A 16,610-nucleotide genomic window follows, 5' to 3' on the forward strand; every position below is an offset into this window, starting at 1 on the left:
GATGTATTTCGGCGGGCGGGCGGGCGGGCGAGGCCCCTCTGAAGTGGGGAGGTTTCTGCCCTGACACCTCGGTGTGAATTTGGGCAAAAAGGGTGGAATAAGTTAAAATATATATAAAAAAAAAATCCTGCTTGGGGCCAGTGCGGCACAGCCCTCCGATCCTCCAACCCATCCAGGGCTGCCGGGGCTTTTTACCCATCCCTGGGCGGCCGCAGGAGAGGCCGCTGCGCTGGCCGCTGCTCTGGGGAATTCAGGCGATGGTGTGAGGCAGATAAAGCAGAGGCATTCTTGCAATCTCTCCCGGCGACTGTTCCTTGGCTAGTTAACAGACCATCTATTCAGAAGCAATTTTCTTTGGGCTGAAATTATGTGCTGACCGTAGCAGATCGCTTCCCATAATACCCCTTCCCCCACCCGATGCTAAATACAAACTGTCTCCTACTCACTGTATAATAATGTGAAAATGACTGTAATTTCGCAGACGAGAAGCAGCCCAAAGTGAAACGTGTCTAAACAGAGGTCGATATTGAAAAATCAGGGCTATTACCTAAATCTGAAAAATACATATCGTAAAGAAACAGGAACAGCGATCTGCGACTAAGTAGGCTGAAAAAAAAAAAAACACACACACCCCACCGCACACCCGTGCAAACCCCACACCCGCACCCCCAGCTCTGGCCTCGCTGCCCTGACTGCGGGTCACCGATTTCCCCGGGGGACCCCCCCTCTGTACCCTCCCCTGCACCCCCTCCTCCAGCCCCCATCTCCGTGTGGCACAACCCCGTGTGACACGCCGCCCCACCGCTCTCCCACGCCTTGCACGCCCAGGTGCAAGCGTGGCACGGCCCTGCCCGGCCCTGCCCGCTGCCCCTCCGCTGCCCCCCCCCCCGAGGATGCCCGGCTGCGAAGGGTTAAAGGCGATTGAAGGCAGCGGCGTGGCACAATGGCTCCCCGGCTAAACAAAGGGGGGTGGCGATGTGTGTGTGTGTGTGTGTGTGTGTGAGGGGGGGGGGGCACCGCTCCGGAGCGACACAAAGCCCGATAGGGAAGATTTGTGTTACTAATTCCTGTGAAAGGATGTTCACGTGGTAGTTATATGGTCGCTGGCGTTCACAGTTCAGTGCCTGCAGCAGTAAATCAGGGGGCTGGGAACAAAAGGGTTATTTTCTGCTCCCCCTCCTTCCGAAAAAAAAAAAAAAGAGGAAAAAGAAAAAAAAAAAAAAAAGGGGGGGGGGGGAAGGGTTGGGGGGAACCACCACCCGACCTGCCTCACTTAAGCCATGTTGCAGAAGGGAGCAGGGACCGCGGCCGGCCAGGGGATGGGCGCTGCGGATGGGGTGCGGGGTGGGCTGCGGTGGGCTGGGGGCTCTGCCCTGCCCTGCCCGGCCCCAGCCCCCAGCCCCAGCCCCCTCCCGCAGACACTGTTTGCTTTTCCCCTCCGCCGAGCAGGGGAATAATCGCACATGTGTATTACCAGCCCCCTCTCGCCGGCCTCAAGCTGTTCTAATCCCGAACTAGGGGGGCATTTAAAAATTATGAGCGAGGTGCCTAAATTGCCTCTTTGAAACCGGCACAGGGAAAATAAATAAATAAATAAATAATAATGATAAAAAAAAAAAAAAAATCATTCATCGCCGCTTCCAAAACTGCCCTGAAATTAAATTAAAGAAGCGAGATGAGGGAGCCTTCCTCCCAGCGTGTGAGTCTTGGCAGAGCTGTGATACACCTTGGGTTCTGTTTTTTTTTTTTTTTTTCCCTCCTCTCTTTCTCTCCTTTTTTTTTTTTTTTGTTTGTTTTGTGTGTCTTTTTTTTTCTTTCTTTTTTTTCTTTTTTTTTTCCTTTTTTTTTTTTTTTTTTTTTTTCTGTTTTTAAGCCCAAAATGTCACGCGGGATAACTGAAAACGGGAAACCTGCTGGGCTTGCACCCTGGCGGGGGCATCGCGTGCAAACCGCGCGGGCGGGGTGCGCGCGTTGCAAGGCGCCGCGTGCGCGCTCGCCCCTCTGCACCGCCGCCCGGCAGGCCAGGGAGGGAGCGGCGGCCAATCAGAGCGCGCGGTTCCCCCAAAGCCGGGCTCCGATTGGCTGCGGGCGCGGGGGCACCGCGAACAAAGAAAAGTCCCTCCAGGTACCCGGCCCGGGCCGCGCGCCCGCGCCCCGCGCCCCTGCGCGTGTGCGCGTGCAAAGCCCCGCGTGTGAGTGTGAGTGTGCGTGTGCGTGTGTGGGTGTGCAGGGCTGTGAGAGCGGCTGTGTGCCCGCAGGGGGGTGGGCTCCTTCCCCACACACACACACTTTCATTATTTATTTTTTTTTGTTTTAATTTTGTTTCTAGAAAGGGAGGTTCATGGTATCTGGTGCTTCTCCTCTCCCAGACACAATAAATCTGTTGAAGACATTAGGGGTGTTTTTTTTTTTTTTTTTCCTTCTTCTTCTTCTTCCCCAAAAAAATAAATAAATATATAACAATATAACAATAATAATAAAAAGCGGCTGCAACAAACACACCCCCTATGCAGTTAGGAGGAAACAGGTCAACCCGCGCCCATACAGACCGTAAGTACGGTTGCGTGGTGTCCGCAGCACTCGGAGGGGGATTTTTATTTTTCATTCATTCATTCATCCATTCATTTATTTATTTATTTATTTATTTATTTTTTTTCCCCCCTGCGAGTTCTGGGCAGTTGAGGCAGGGCTCTGAGGACAGCAGCGGCCGACCCCCGGCGCAGCGTGGATGGAGCCAGGAGGGGCGAGCGCAGCGTGCCCACGGCCACCCCACACCCCCCGTGCGCTGCGGGAAGGGGGCTGGGCGCCTGCCGGGGGTCCGGGCTGCCCGGGGGGGACCGGAACGGGACGGGACGGGACGGGGCAGCTGGGCTCGGCTGGGCTGGGCTGGGCTCGGCTCCTCACGGGGCAGCCCCGTTGCCCGCCCGTTCCCCCCCGCGGCAGGGCGAGGCGAGGAGCGGCCGGTAAGGCGCCTCGCCGCAGCGCTCGCTGCCCTCCTTCCTTCCCGTCCCTTCCCTCACACGCCGCTGAGGGTGAGACGAGGCCGGGCACCGGGGCTGGGCGGGCGTGGAGGGGACGGGGACGGGGACAGAGCCGGGAGAGGAGGAGGAGGTGGGGGGGGGGTTTGGGGGGGGGCTGTGGCAGCGGCTCCCCCTCCGCCGCCGAGGGGCCGGGCGCGCCCCCCTCAGCGCTCGCGCTCCGCCGCCCGCCCGCCAGCCAATGGCGGCCGGCGGGCGTCACGTGACGCGCGCGCGCGCGCCGCCCGAGCCGTAACGGAACCGCCGCGCCGCGGGGGTTGGCGGTTGCTGGGCGCGAGCGCCCTCCCCCCCCCCCCCCCCCCTCTCCCCTCAGCACCCCCCCCCCCCTCCTTCTCCCTCTCCTCACACCCCCTCCTCCCCTCCCCTCCCCCCCCCCGCCGCCGGCAATTCATTACGGCTTTTAGCTTCCCATCGCCGGCTAATTAAAAATACTAAAGCTTAAAGCTCCGCGGCTGTCTGACTTGTTGTGGGGGGGGGGGGGGGGGTGAGAGGGGGGAGGAGGAGGGTGGTGGATGGTGGTGGTGGTGAGGGGATGGGGGGAGGAAGGAGCCGGGCTGCGCCGCACCGCGAGGCTGGCGGAGACAATGAGGGGGGAGCGGTCTGTCCTGAAGAAAAGGTCGTCTGCTTTATCTCCTCGGGCTCTAATTACCGAATTACTTACCGCGTGACTGATTAGCTCCCGCGTTGTGTGTGTGCGTGTGCGTGTGTTTTGTTGTTTAATATTACGATATTTCTCCTCGGCGGCGGGTTTGAAGCCGCCCCCCCCCCCCCCTACCCCCATCACATCCCCCCCCCCCCCCCCACCTCCCCCGTCAAGGCGCCCCCCCTCCCCCCCCCCCAAGTGTTTTGATAACCGGTTTATCAGATCAGTGCTTACCCCCCCTTCCCCTCCCCACCCCCCCTTCCCCACCCCCACACCTCCTCCCCCTCCCCCCCTTGCTCCCCCTCAAGTTACTTGAAGAAATCAGATCTGTCAGGACGGGCGAAAAAAATGCCACTTCCCAACTAACAGGCGGAATCCAGCCCAGATTTTCAGTCCTTTCTTCTTCTTTTTTCCCTTCCTCCCTTTCACTAATTTATCCCGATGTTAGCACATTCTGTCTCGTAACACCCGGACGCCTGTAGGTTTGTTGCACGGGATCATTACTTACTGCTCAGGCTGGCTCCGAGCACGGGGCTGAAGACGGAGTGGGAAGTTGGGGATAACATTTTTATTTTATTTTTTTAAATTACTGTGATTATTATTACGATTCCGTGCTTTTACTCAGGAAAGCAAACAGGCAAAAAAAAAAAAAAAAAAAGCTAAAAGGATAAAAAAAATACAAAAACAAAACAAAACAAAAAAAAACCTGATGCTCCAGTTCTGAATGTGAAATATTACCTACCAGCTTGTAAAGTTGTGAGGAACAGCAGCAATTTTTTTTTTTTTTTTAATTTTTATTATTTTTCTAAGCGAGGAGGAAAAACCAAACAAACAAAAAAGGACTTCTGATCCGTGTGCCAAAGTAGGGGGAGATGTGTTACTGACCGATTTATACTGGCTGAGATGATACTTGCTTTCTACTTCTTGTTCACTTGCTCTTTAAGTAAAATGAGACACAGAGTTGTTGCTGAGACGAGTGGGAACAGCACTTTGATTTGCTGGTTTAATTAAAAAATGATAAAGGATTAAAGGTAAGCATTATGCGTATATATGTATAAATATTTCGACAGTCGACTGTAAAAGGGAGAGATCCCTTTAAAAATCGTTTTAACTAAGCTTTGTCAAACACACACTCATTTGCGGTCACTGAGGCCACCTTGGTGCAGATCACTTAAAGTGTATGTCTTAATCAGTTTCCTGTACAGTCAGTAATACTATATTTAACAGACCTAACAATTGTGTGACCTAGGAGTGCGTTAGAACTGCTTTTAGAACTGTTATCTTGAGCATAGATTTTAAAGAAAGATCTCTTTATTTCCTTTTTGTTTTATTCTTGCCTATAGAGTTTAATATTTTTCAGTAAACATTTGTGTTTATGGGTTGTCGGTTTTTAATAGAAAGCTGTGTCGTGTCAAGGAGAATTAGGTTTCCCCCTTCCCTCGACCCCCTCTCTCCCCTCCCTCCAAAAAAAAAAAAAAGAGATTAAGTAGAAAAGGGGTAAAAGATAACATAGGAAAGTCACAGAACTTCAAGGGTCTGGTTTAAAGCCACGAAATCCATGGAATGCAGCGAGGAGTGAATCTGTGTCCTTCCTTTTCTCCCTTTCGTGCCTAGGTGGTGGTCCAAGGGGTTAGATTACAACATGTGCTCCAACAGCTAGGCACCATTTCTAAGACTGTATTTCCTGAGCTTTGTGGATTTAAATCATGCAGTTATTAATATATTTTTTTTAATTTCTTTTCTATTTGTGGATATGTTTTTAAAGAGAGACTGTGGATGTTGGGATACAACTAGATTAAAGATGCTCACTGTAAAGGCATCACAGCCATTGCCTCTGGTTTAACAAACTTAAGGGGGAAAATGGGGAAACAGTGAGTGATTTCGCTCCCCCCACCTTGGCCCTTTTTATTAGTTGTGTTGTATTCTGGTAAGACCCTGACAAGAAATATCCGACTTTTCCCCTTCTCACAGGAAGAGGTGGACGTGGACTGCAGGTTATAAACCTAGACACACCTGGGGAAGGAAGGCAAGAAGAATTAAAACTTAAAAAAGCCCAGCGGAGATAGACGAATGTCCCCACATCTCCAAAGGAAAGTTCATCGGATTTTAACTCTAGAGATCTCATCTTCAGGATGTCATTGAACACTTCCACTACAGGAAAAGGTGTGGATCCAAACGCGGTTGACACTTATGACAGTGGCGATGATTGGGAAATCGGTGTTGGGAATTTAATAATCGATTTGGACGCCGATTTGGAGAAGGACAGACAGAAATTTGAGATGAATAATTCTACCAATACCACCAGCAGCAGCAACACCAGCTCCAAGGATTGCGGGGGTCTGGCTTCCAGTGGGGCTAATACTACCTCAGCCTTAGCTGATGGCCTAAAATTTGCTTCTGTTCAGCCCTCTGCTCCCCAGGGGAATTCCTCTCACAAAGAGACTAGCAAATCAAAAGTGAAAAGGAGTAAAACTTCTAAGGATGCTAATAAATCTCTGCCTTCTGCTGCCTTGTATGGGATTCCTGAGATCAGCAGTGCTGGCAAGAGGCAGGAAGTCCAAGGGCGCCCTGGAGAGGCAACTGGCATGAATTCAGCACTGGGTCAAAGCGTGAGCGGTAACCCGAACGGCAATAATAACAACACCAGCAACACCACCACCACTATTGCCTCTTGTGGGAAAAACAAAGAGGAGAAACCAGGTAAAAACCAGGGCAGCAGAGGCTCCAAGCGGGATAAGGATGCGGGGAAGTCCAGGAAGGACAAGCAGCATGACCTGCAGCCCGGCCACCCCAACGGCCCCGGGGGTGGCAGTGGCCAGGCCCCCCCAGGGCACCTCTATGGCTACGGGTCCAAGGGCGGTGGGAGCGGCAGCCCCTTCCACTGCGCTGCTGCCGCCGCCGCCGTCGGGGAGGTGAGCAAAAGTGCCCCGGATTCAGGGTTAATGGGGAACTCTATTTTGGTAAAGAAGGAAGAGGAGGAGGAAGAGAGCCACAGGCGAATCAAGAAGTTGAAGACAGAAAAGGTAGGACAAAGCTCCTCTCCACCTCCTCTTCCGTGTCACCCCGTGTCTATGATAAACTTCCCACAGCTGTGTGTTTGGCTCCTGTCTCGTTACCTCTGCTCTGTGTTCGTAACATGCGTCTGTTCTTCCTCTAAAAAAAGACACAAACCTCCTCCCCTGGGTGGGGGACGCCACGTTTTTGGGTGTGCTCCTTTCCCACACGATTTCCCCCGCTGTACCCAGACACGGAGAACGTTCCCATCCTGCCCCTGCCTTCTGGTGGCCTTTGCCCAGGAGGAGAAGCCCTGAGATGACCCCGGGTGAGCTGTCCCCGGTGTCAGCTGAGAGCAGCAGTGCTGGTACCGGCGGGACGGCACGTGGGGTGGCAGGCTGGAGGTGCCCCCACTTGCCTCGGGGGGTGCACAGCTCCAGCTCCAGCAGCAGCTCGGACACGTGCTAACTGCCCTGCCACGAGGCCACAGGGTCCCCACATCCTAGTCATGCTCTCAGGAGCCAAAGGTGGGAAAAGGGAGGCAGCCACGAGGCCCCTGGGCTGTGCCGTGCCCCTCTGTGGGGACGAGGGATGCTGGTCGCACAGGGGGGCTCCTGTGGTGGGGCAGCAGCCCCCGGGTGCTGGTGCAGACAGGAATGATCCGGCAGGCAGGCGGTGCCTCTGGTCTTGCTGGAAGGCGGAGGCTGGCAGGAGGGGAGGCACCTCGTCCCGACACACACGTACGTGTGTGCCAAAGGGCTCTCGGAGCAGAGGGGAGCTCGCTGGTCTGAGCCCTGCTGGCGCTTGGACGTGCGCTGCTTGTGTGCTGAGTGGTGGAAATGTGTGAAAGGCACCAAGCGGGGGTGTGTGCTTTTGTTCCTTTCCGTTAAGGCAGCCAAGGATGCTTTCTGTACGAATAAATGCCCACCGTTGTGCTCGGAGGGAAGGGTGGAGGCAGAGCACGGCTTTTGTAGCAGCTTGTTGGAGGAGATCCTGGTGTCAGCGGGAGCTGCTCCGTCCCAGGGCAGACGGTGTTGTCGTGGGGTCTGGGGGGGCTAGATCATGGGTCAGATGGACTCCACAGGTTGTCCAGCATGGATAACCTACCTACCTACCTACCAGCCTACCCAAAAAGTGGAGCAAGTCAATGCCCCACGAGCGAGTAGTATCAGGGTGTTAGACTGAGACCTCATTGTCTGCTATTTGCTTTTACTGCTTCCCTGAGCGAATGCTCAGTGATGGGAAAACTTTCGGGCTGGTGTTAATGGTATGGTCTGCAAGCGTCTGGGAGGGCTGTAGGTCTCAGGGAAAAGTTACGGCTCTTTATGACCTGTTACCGGCTTTTTAGCATTTCCGTGCTGTTGAAGGTTTTGTAACGTCAAAGTCGACTTTTGAGGATTAGGTTTGGGCGTTTGTGACATGAGATATTGGTGAAAACTTGAAAATAATTTCAAGGGCTTGTATTCGAGGCAAGGAACAAATCAAATTTCATATTGTATGCATATTACTGCTTTTAAGATAGCGTATCTACAGATGAATTTGAATGAGCCTTGTGACCTTTTCTAAATGCAGATGAGAGCAAACCAGATTGATTCAATGCATATGTATATGTTTGCACTTTGATTTATGGAAGTTCTGCTCACTGTGAGAAGGTGTCCTAAAATCTCATGCTCTCTTTATTAACTTAGTACAGTAGGCATTTACTTTTGTTGCCAATAGTCTTCAAATTGCAGTTCTCTAATCTGTTTTAACTATCTAGATAAATTGCCCTAATCCAGTCTTCACAATGGTTGTGGTTAAAGAGTCAGAGCCATTTGATTGGATTCAGTGGCTGCCTGGAATGTGGGAGGTACTGCCCTTTTGCAACCCCCTTAGCCTTTTAATCTTTCAGCCAAATGTTCACATTCAACAATTTTGTTTAGCTGGCAATCTGAACATTTCAGTATCTCAAAGGCTGCTGTCATGGCAACAGAGATTAGAGAGTGGTGTGGTTTCTCCAGTTTTTGTGTTCTTTTCAGTCTCGAGTCACACAGGAAATTGTATGAAGAACTCACATACGTGCGAGTAATCGTATGTGCAGTGTAAATGGGACGGTCTGTAAATTCAGAGCAGACACGTACGGGGTGCTTTAGAGCCGGTGGTACCCTTGGCGTTGTGGCTGCTGCTCCAATAGGAGGGTTGGAGCGTGGATTTCTGCTAACAGCCAGTGCTGTTGGCACACAGTGACTTTAATACAGGCTTCGCACATTAGAGTCGTGCAGTGTTGGCCATTGTCTGGCACACTGGTGTGCTTGCTTGCTGTCTTAAATAACATCCCTTAACGTTTCTCTTCCTAGAGAATGTTCCCTTCTTGACATACGACAATAATAAACCTCATTGCTGACAGTGGCAGTAGTGAAACTTCAGTGTTTTATGTTTGTTGTTTTGGCTTTTTTCCCAAATGGTTAATAACCATTAGGGCTTTTTTTTTTTTTTTTTTTTTTTTTTTTTTTTTTTCCTGTAAGGGTTTTAAATTCGTGCTCAGACGAGGCTGGATGTGCTTTACTTGGATAAAGCACCTTGTGTCTGTAGAGAGATAATTTTCAAGCCTGCATGTTAAAATCAATTTTCAGTTATCTTAATGCTGTGAAAGACATGTCTCATGAATCTGGATGCGTCCTACTAGATAGAAATGAGTTAATGCCTGCTGAGTCAAAATCTAAAGGTTTTTTGTATGTGGTACAGAATTGCGTTTGTTTACTATTTGTGAAAAGCTTGGAGCAGATTCCCTGGAGTTGTAGTCACTGTTTAGTTTTCACAGCATGCTTCAATGTCTATTTTTGGTCTATTTATTCTGTTTCCTTGCTGCAGAAAGTCATGTAAAACATGATAAATAGGATCTTATGAAGCCTAATTAAATCAATGACTGTGTTCTGCTGGCTCTTTTATGCAGAAACCGCAAGTATGTTGTAAAAGTCGCCACTCCCCTAATATGTGGATAAAGTCAAAGTATGCTGTAATTCTAAGATGTTTGAGCTATATTCGTGCAGCCCATTTTGTGGTTAAGCCACCAGTGACATGTCTGAATAAGTAGCTTTGACAGGTAGGCTAACCACTCCTAAGATTTTTGGTGTTAAAACCTGTCTCCATTTTCCATTCCTTATCCATACCATACCATTTTTAGCACAGTTACTGTTTGTCAGCATGAACTCTTCATCTGTTTTAGCTATGTTTTTGTATTTTTAACAGCTGTTACATTGAAAAGAGTTCAGTTTATCTACAAAAAATTACTTTCTGTGCATTGCAGAAAGATGTGGGGATTCAAACACAATGTCACAATGTACTCTGAGATATGGGAAAATGGTAGTTGGCATATGAAAATCTGTGTGTTTAACTGAAAATAATACAGAAGATCTCAAGCTGTAGTCAGGTGCAGTTTTTAAATGAATGTCAAGTGATATTCCAGGATTGGATTTTTCTGTTGTCTTAGCACGTTGTGTTGGATTAAGACTGCATTTCGCATCTGAACGTTGTCGTCAGCAAATTAACGTGTTGGCTGGTATTGTTCATTTTATCTTCGCTTCTCGTGGCAGGATTGAGGGTGATCTACACTTTGTCAGGAAATTTGTGTGCATTTTACCCACTGATGTAAATCATTGAGGTACACGCTTTGATTAATGGTGTTATGGCGATATGCTTTTCATGTACTTTCCTCACTGGCCTTGGGTGTAGTTTATTCACTGTGAAATAAAAGGGCAAGCAGGTCACCCGCTGTAATTAAAGAACAAAGTCTATTGTTGTTTGACAGCAAACTGTTTTGAAAGCTACATAAGGGATTTAGCTGTTAAAAACAGTGATAACTATGGGTGCCTAACAATAAGCACGGCTCAGGGTTCTCAAAGTCCTGTAGGGCAGCCTCGCAGCGTGGCGGTGCTTTCTGAGCCGGGTGAAGAGGTGCTGCCCTTTGGCCGAGGGAGGCGGTGGGCGTGAAGCCGCTGACCCTGGCATGGCCGCGCCAGCGGACCTGCTGCGGCACCCCTGCGCGGAGCCTCTGGGGCACGGCGTGGGACTGCTGGGAAAAGGCTGCGCTTTCGGCACCAGTAATTTTACAATTTTAATAACTTCATAAATACCCAGTAAAAAGGAAGGGATTGATTGTCCAGATGTCATGAGGTTAACCATGTTCTCCATGTTAAAGGGCTTTGCTGCAAGACTGTTTTAATTATAGCTATATAAAGACTTGTTTTTCCAAAGTAGCATTTTATAGTCCAATAAATGAAATGTATGTTAAAAGTGCTAAGCAAAATCTCCCGTAACCACAGAGGTGTTCAATAACCAGATTCAAGGAACATGGAAAGTACCATCTGTTCCTAGTTTTCAGCATAAAACCAGGAATCGAATAGTTGAGATTTGCCCATATTTTTGAGACTCTCTCCTTTTTTATTATTATTATCATTATTTTAAAAAGTTCACCTGGCACTTTATAGAAGCTTTCTGAAATGCAATAATACAGGAGAGACTGCGAAAACACATGTTCCTACATACAGTTAAGCGGTTCCACTTTCATTTAAAGAGATTTCCAGAAGCTCAGTCATTGAAGAATTTATAATAGTGAATCACCTCCTGCAGGCAAACACAATAAGGGTCAGTTCTTCAAAGATCTTACTATTTAGCTAGAACCTGAATTATTCTGTCAGTTTTTCCCCAAGAGGTAAAAGGAAGGAGGGGAAAAAAATAAAAAGAAGACTCTCCAAAGATAACTTTAGCAAGCTCTTATCAGTCACCTAATCACATACGATAAAACCATTGACGAAATTTTTCCATGCAGAGACTTGGGAGAGTTGTTCTAGGATCGTTGATAGCAGGAAAATTACTCTTTTAAAGATAACTTGAGTTCTGACCTGTCTGGCAGTGAGATTCCCGGCTGCAGCCTGCGAGCCCTGGATAAAACGCCATCCGGCCTTTGTTGGAGGCCTTTGACTGAAGCTAATGACTGGTGTTGTGCCGCCCCGAGATAAATGGCATTATCTGTGCGTGGCCTGACAGGAAGCAGACAAGTTAATGGCGGGCTGCGGGGTGGATCCGCACGGTCCAGGCTGAAGGGTGAAGCCCGGACCCCAGGCTGCGGCCACGTTCCTGCTCCTCTGCTGAGGGCCTTGACTGTTGGAAAAGTGTTTTGACAATGGCAACGTAAATTGGAAGTCAGGGATGTGTGGGTTTTCTTGCATGCTAAAGCTGTTGTGGTTTGTGCATGATGCAGTTTTGAGGAGGTGCCACCTCCATCCTTCCCTTGGTGTTTACAGGAGAGCCTGGGCTGCCTTCTGCTAATTGAACACATCCTGAAGGCAGCGTTCCCCTCAGTTTGCTCTACCATCCCTGCAATCTGCATTCGTAACGCTGGGCTAAACGCTGTTACGTCAGTGGCGGCAGGACTCGTCCTTAGAAAATCCATCATCCAGTCTGTTCCGTACCTGCATGCCTGGTGGTTGCTTGGCCCCAGTGCCCTGCTTGGACTTCCCAGATTTGCTGTGGTCTCCATGGCGAGTCCCTAAAGCACAGGACGCTTGAGCGTGTCCTGAGGGGTGACTTTGTCAGCTCTGCAGAGTGTTTGGAGGTGTTGTTCCAGCTGAGAGCCAGACCACATGCTACATGGTTAAAGCCCGGGGGCAGGTAGAAGGGAGAGTGGGCAAGCTGAGACACCCTTGAAATGGTGCTGACTATTGAGTGCACCACACAGCTGCATACAGGCACCCTTTTCTCTCTTCTGGGCCAGGAGGATCCCACCTGTCCAGAATTGGATTAATGGTCACCAAGTGGGGCCTGTGAAACAGTAGGTCAGAAGACCTTCCTGAGCAGAGGACAGAAGGAAATGGAATGGGAGGCGTAGGCCAAGGAGGCCTTGAACAACTGCCTTGAGAGTGCCCAGTGTGTCTTGACAGACTGCACTGTTGTTGACCCAGCTGCCCATAGCCTTTGCTGCAAGTCTTTTAAGTGCTCCTTTTAGTTACAGGATGTGTTTCTGGCAGCCTGGGGTGGTGTTACCAGTGCACATGGTACCTGAGCACGTTTTACAAGCATTGTCAGGAAGGCAGACTCGGAAACACTAACATTTCTGCTATTGGAAATACCACCTTCACTGCTGTTTCCGATAAAGACATTGAGTTAGGTATTTGGGATTTCCATCATCCACTCTTAGAAACAGGTTGTGTCACTTCCAGGGATACTTGGGTGGCTTGGCATGTACTTGCTGGATGTTCAGTGTTCCTCAGTTGTAGCACTCAGGTTTTGCGTTGCCAGTCAGCTACATATTCCAGGTTTGTTCCACGGTATAAAGGTGAGATTGCCCAGTATAATCAGGTTTTAGTCTGCCTTGCTCTGAGCTAATGTACTTAGTACAGATGATCCAACAGACAGGTTATTCTTAACAGGGTTGATGCTATGCTGGCTTTACCTTGTCCTTACGTAATGTTGTAGTGTACACTACAATATGTCACTGCGTTTCCTGGAAGGACAGAGAGCTTATCTGACTTCTTGATTGTGCTTTATTGCTTATAATAAATACATCCTCTCATGGGTCCTCAGATGGTGGTCACAGCTGTGGGTGCATTCACTTCTGTTGAAGGGCTGGCCATAGTTCTGCTAAAAGCTTGTGTTTGTTTCGCTATATTTTCATACTGGGGAGTTATTTTTATTTGTTAATAATAATCACAGGAAATACATTGATCTTCTAAAACCTCTGGTCTATGTACAACATTCCCTGTTGGGTGAAAGATAACAAAATGGTTGTGTGAAAATTTCTGATTATGATGTAAATACAAAATGTAAATATCTTGTTAAAATTCGTAAAAGCTTGTTCATGTTTCTTTTTTTTTTTTCTATTTGACAGACTTTTCCCTTTTCACATCAGAATGTTTCTGCCCATGCTCTTTTGTGGTGCAGTGTTTAACCAAAGTGAATAATAATGCAAGCTATCATTTTTTAATTTGCTTAAAAATATGTTTGAAATAAGATAATTTGAATAAAGATAATAACCAGTTTTCATAGAAGGACTTCTGGGGTTTTCTTAATATGAGATTTGAAATCACAAGATTTTTCTGATTATGTTCATTAATTAAACCCACAGTTCACTGCAGGCTATGAGTAGCCATTTGGGCAAATGCAAAGATCAGACTGTGATTTTGGGTTGTGTTGTAGCCAGGGTTTCAATAAGCCTCTCTTTTGCATTTTGTCTTAATTTGGGCTAAATGGTCTTGGCAATTGGAACAAAGTCTTTACATTTGAATGAAAGGTTGTAAAACTATTCAGAGTGACTTGACTGACAAGCACGTTCTTTGTAATTTTTGTTTTCCCTTTTTTCCTTTTTTTTTTTTTTTTTTTTTCAAAAAACTAAAAGAAGATTCAGGCGGGTAGGAATAGATGGTTGCTTCTTATGGCTTTGTGTATGTGTGCATGTATACATACACACTCTGTTTATAAACAGGGCTATTTGATCGAAAGGTTTAAGGGAGAGTAGGGTAAGTTGCATGCAATGAAAGAGGTTTGAGGATTGTACATGTATTTAGATTTAAGACCTGAAGGGTAGCTATGGTGTTTGATCACAACACTACCAGTAAAAGAGTTGCATTTTATGGAGAGAAGTGTGTTATCTCTGCTTTTCTAGTAGGCAAGCAAACGCTGCTAAATCTCACCTTCTCTAACATCTACCTGTAATTTCCACAGAGGCTATTCAAAAAAAAAAAAACATTGGAAATTTAAATTTGAAATTCCTTTTTTTCTGTTAAGTAATTTTTAATGCAAAGAAGGGCAATATTGAATTGTGTCCTTTATGATAAACCTTCCTCAACCAGTATGACTTAGTATTGTTTTTAGAAATAGTAAGCACTTAACATTGGTTAACTTAATCTTCTCCCATTTTCCTCTCCTAGTTTTTGATTCGTCCTAGACTAAATCTTATTCCTGGGCACAAACCCAGCTTGGCTGAGGTGATTCAGTCTCCTGGGAATCTCCACTGTCAAATAATAACACAAGAAAAATGTGCCCATGGGGATACTTGAAGCATATGCCAATAGTGGTGTACGAACACAATTTTTTTTGCAGTCAAAAGAGCAAACTAAAAATCTATTGATTGTGGTTACTTGGTGTTTTCGGAACACTGGTATTCTAGTTATTGAATTGTCTTGTCATGTTAACCAGCAAGCAGATGGCATTATGCCACAAAAGTATACTTTTACTTAAAGGAACTTTAGAGGTTTTGATGTGTTTTCTTTTCCTCTTATTTCCCTGATGGCTTCTTTTTATTGAAGAGTAACATGAGGAGACCTGGTAGCAATTTTATTGCTTTCCCAAAACAGTTTGAAATAATAGCTTGGTCTTTGGTTGCCAGTCAAGTTTCTACCAGTCAGCTTGATTCTGTTTCTTATCATGTGGCGGTGGAGTATAAAAAAACATATTTGTAGTTTGCTCTCACAAACTGGCTCTTTTTTTTTTCTTTTTTTTTTTTTTTTCTTCGTGCTTCAATTAGCAACAGAAGAGTAAGCTCCAATTGGTCACACTTATGTAAACTCCTAGAATTCACTTTCTATTATTCTGATAAAAAGCAGCATTCAAGTTTAGGCTGAGTTTCCCAGGAAATTTTGAGGTGCATCTGGCCTCTGATGCACAAGGTGCTTTGGTTTTGCACACACTTAATTTATTGCATTAGCCATTGAGTTAATTCAGGGGCCCTGTTAAGTCCATCCCCCACTCCTAAATTCACACTACTCAAATGCCACCTTCATTGGTGAATTTCAGTGATACTGCATTGAGCTATGGTAGAAGTGTATCTCTGTGTGCCCATAGGTCTGCATTACACAAGCACAGATTTTACAGTTTTCACTGCTTCCCTCAACCATTGAGAAGAGTTAAATGCAACTTGTAATCTCAGTTCTCATAGTGCACAGGGCCAGACCAAATTATTTTTGGATTTCCTGTCACCTCCTTGGCTGATTCCTGCAGATGGCTCATGTTAAAAGCAACAATAATGTTTGAATTGGAAGAGTTTGGTCTTTGGGTTTTCATTCTTCATGGAGAACTGTTTATTTGTGTGTGGTTCGCCACACTACATGGATAGGACTATCAAATCTGTGCTTTATTATAGGCTTAAAGCAGTGGGGTAATGGCAGTAGTTGCATGTTCCAGGGCTTCACGTTCTTGCCAATTCTTTCTTTTTGAAGGAAGAGAATGGAACTAGATCTGTATCTCTGCAACAAAAGGTAATAGAAGCAAATAAAATTAGAAATGGACCTCAATGCAACTGTGTTTTGCTGCTAAAAGTTTTAAATCTGATTTAGTAAATGTCGAGGGAGTTGTTTAGTTAGTGCACACTGAAGATACAGATCTAATACTCCAGAGGCATGCTGGCTCTACTGAACATACTTGATGTAGAGTTTTACCAGTTACTTTTGCCCTGGGATTAGTGTTACACAGGGTATGTTGAATTGCACTGGAGTTCAGGAATTTGAAGGAAAAAAAATTGTAATTTGAGAACAGTGAAGATTGTTGTTGGCACACCCTGCTTTCCTATAAAGCTAAACTCATCTGACACTCTTCAACCGCTAGTAAGGTGTAGTCTCATGTAATAAATTTAGTGTTGCTAGTTGCCTTTTAAGGATAGGGTTGTATACACGTATGCATATAAACAAATACATATGTATGTATATTGGGTGTATACATGCAGAAACACATATATAAAGAAATGCTACCGTTTTATAATACATCAGCTGAGTTTTGGCTAATAGTCTTTATTTACATTTCATGTCCAGATCCTTTAACAGTCTTTCCTGTGATGCTGAACCAGATGCCAAACACTGAAGGAGAAAGCTAGCAGCTGTTTCCATTACAGCATTGGTACATTTTTGTCTACGCTTTATTTTCATTTTTATATTCCCCTCCAACCTTTTGTAATCACTCCTTAAAAA

General features: G+C 46.9%; 1 protein-coding gene across 9 annotated transcripts in view; it reads left to right on the forward strand.

The window, feature by feature from the left end:
• The first annotated feature begins 2,093 nt into the window (after nucleotides 1–2,093).
• ZNF608 (zinc finger protein 608) overlaps nucleotides 2,094–16,610 on the forward strand; it is a 97,994-nt gene continuing 83,477 nt past the window's right edge. For 4 of the 9 annotated variants that reach the window (XR_011091007.1, XR_011091009.1, XM_068665878.1 and 1 more), the window contains exons 1-2: nucleotides 4,003–4,712; nucleotides 5,653–6,704. Coding sequence is in view for 2 of the 9 variants with exons in the window: in XM_068665878.1 (XP_068521979.1) it covers nucleotides 5,814–6,704 (891 nt within the window). In the remaining 7 variants the exon portion in view is untranslated. Of the gene's footprint in view, nucleotides 2,551–2,943; nucleotides 2,964–3,009; nucleotides 3,033–3,554; nucleotides 3,655–4,002; nucleotides 4,713–5,652; nucleotides 6,705–7,457; nucleotides 7,539–16,610 lie in introns of those variants that run through there. The other 5 variants (XR_011091010.1, XR_011091012.1, XR_011091011.1 and 2 more) reach the window with 5 other exon arrangements.

The sequence above is a fragment of the Anas acuta genome, chromosome Z, assembly GCF_963932015.1.
Source record: "Anas acuta chromosome Z, bAnaAcu1.1, whole genome shotgun sequence".
Lineage (NCBI taxonomy): Eukaryota > Metazoa > Chordata > Aves > Anseriformes > Anatidae > Anas > Anas acuta.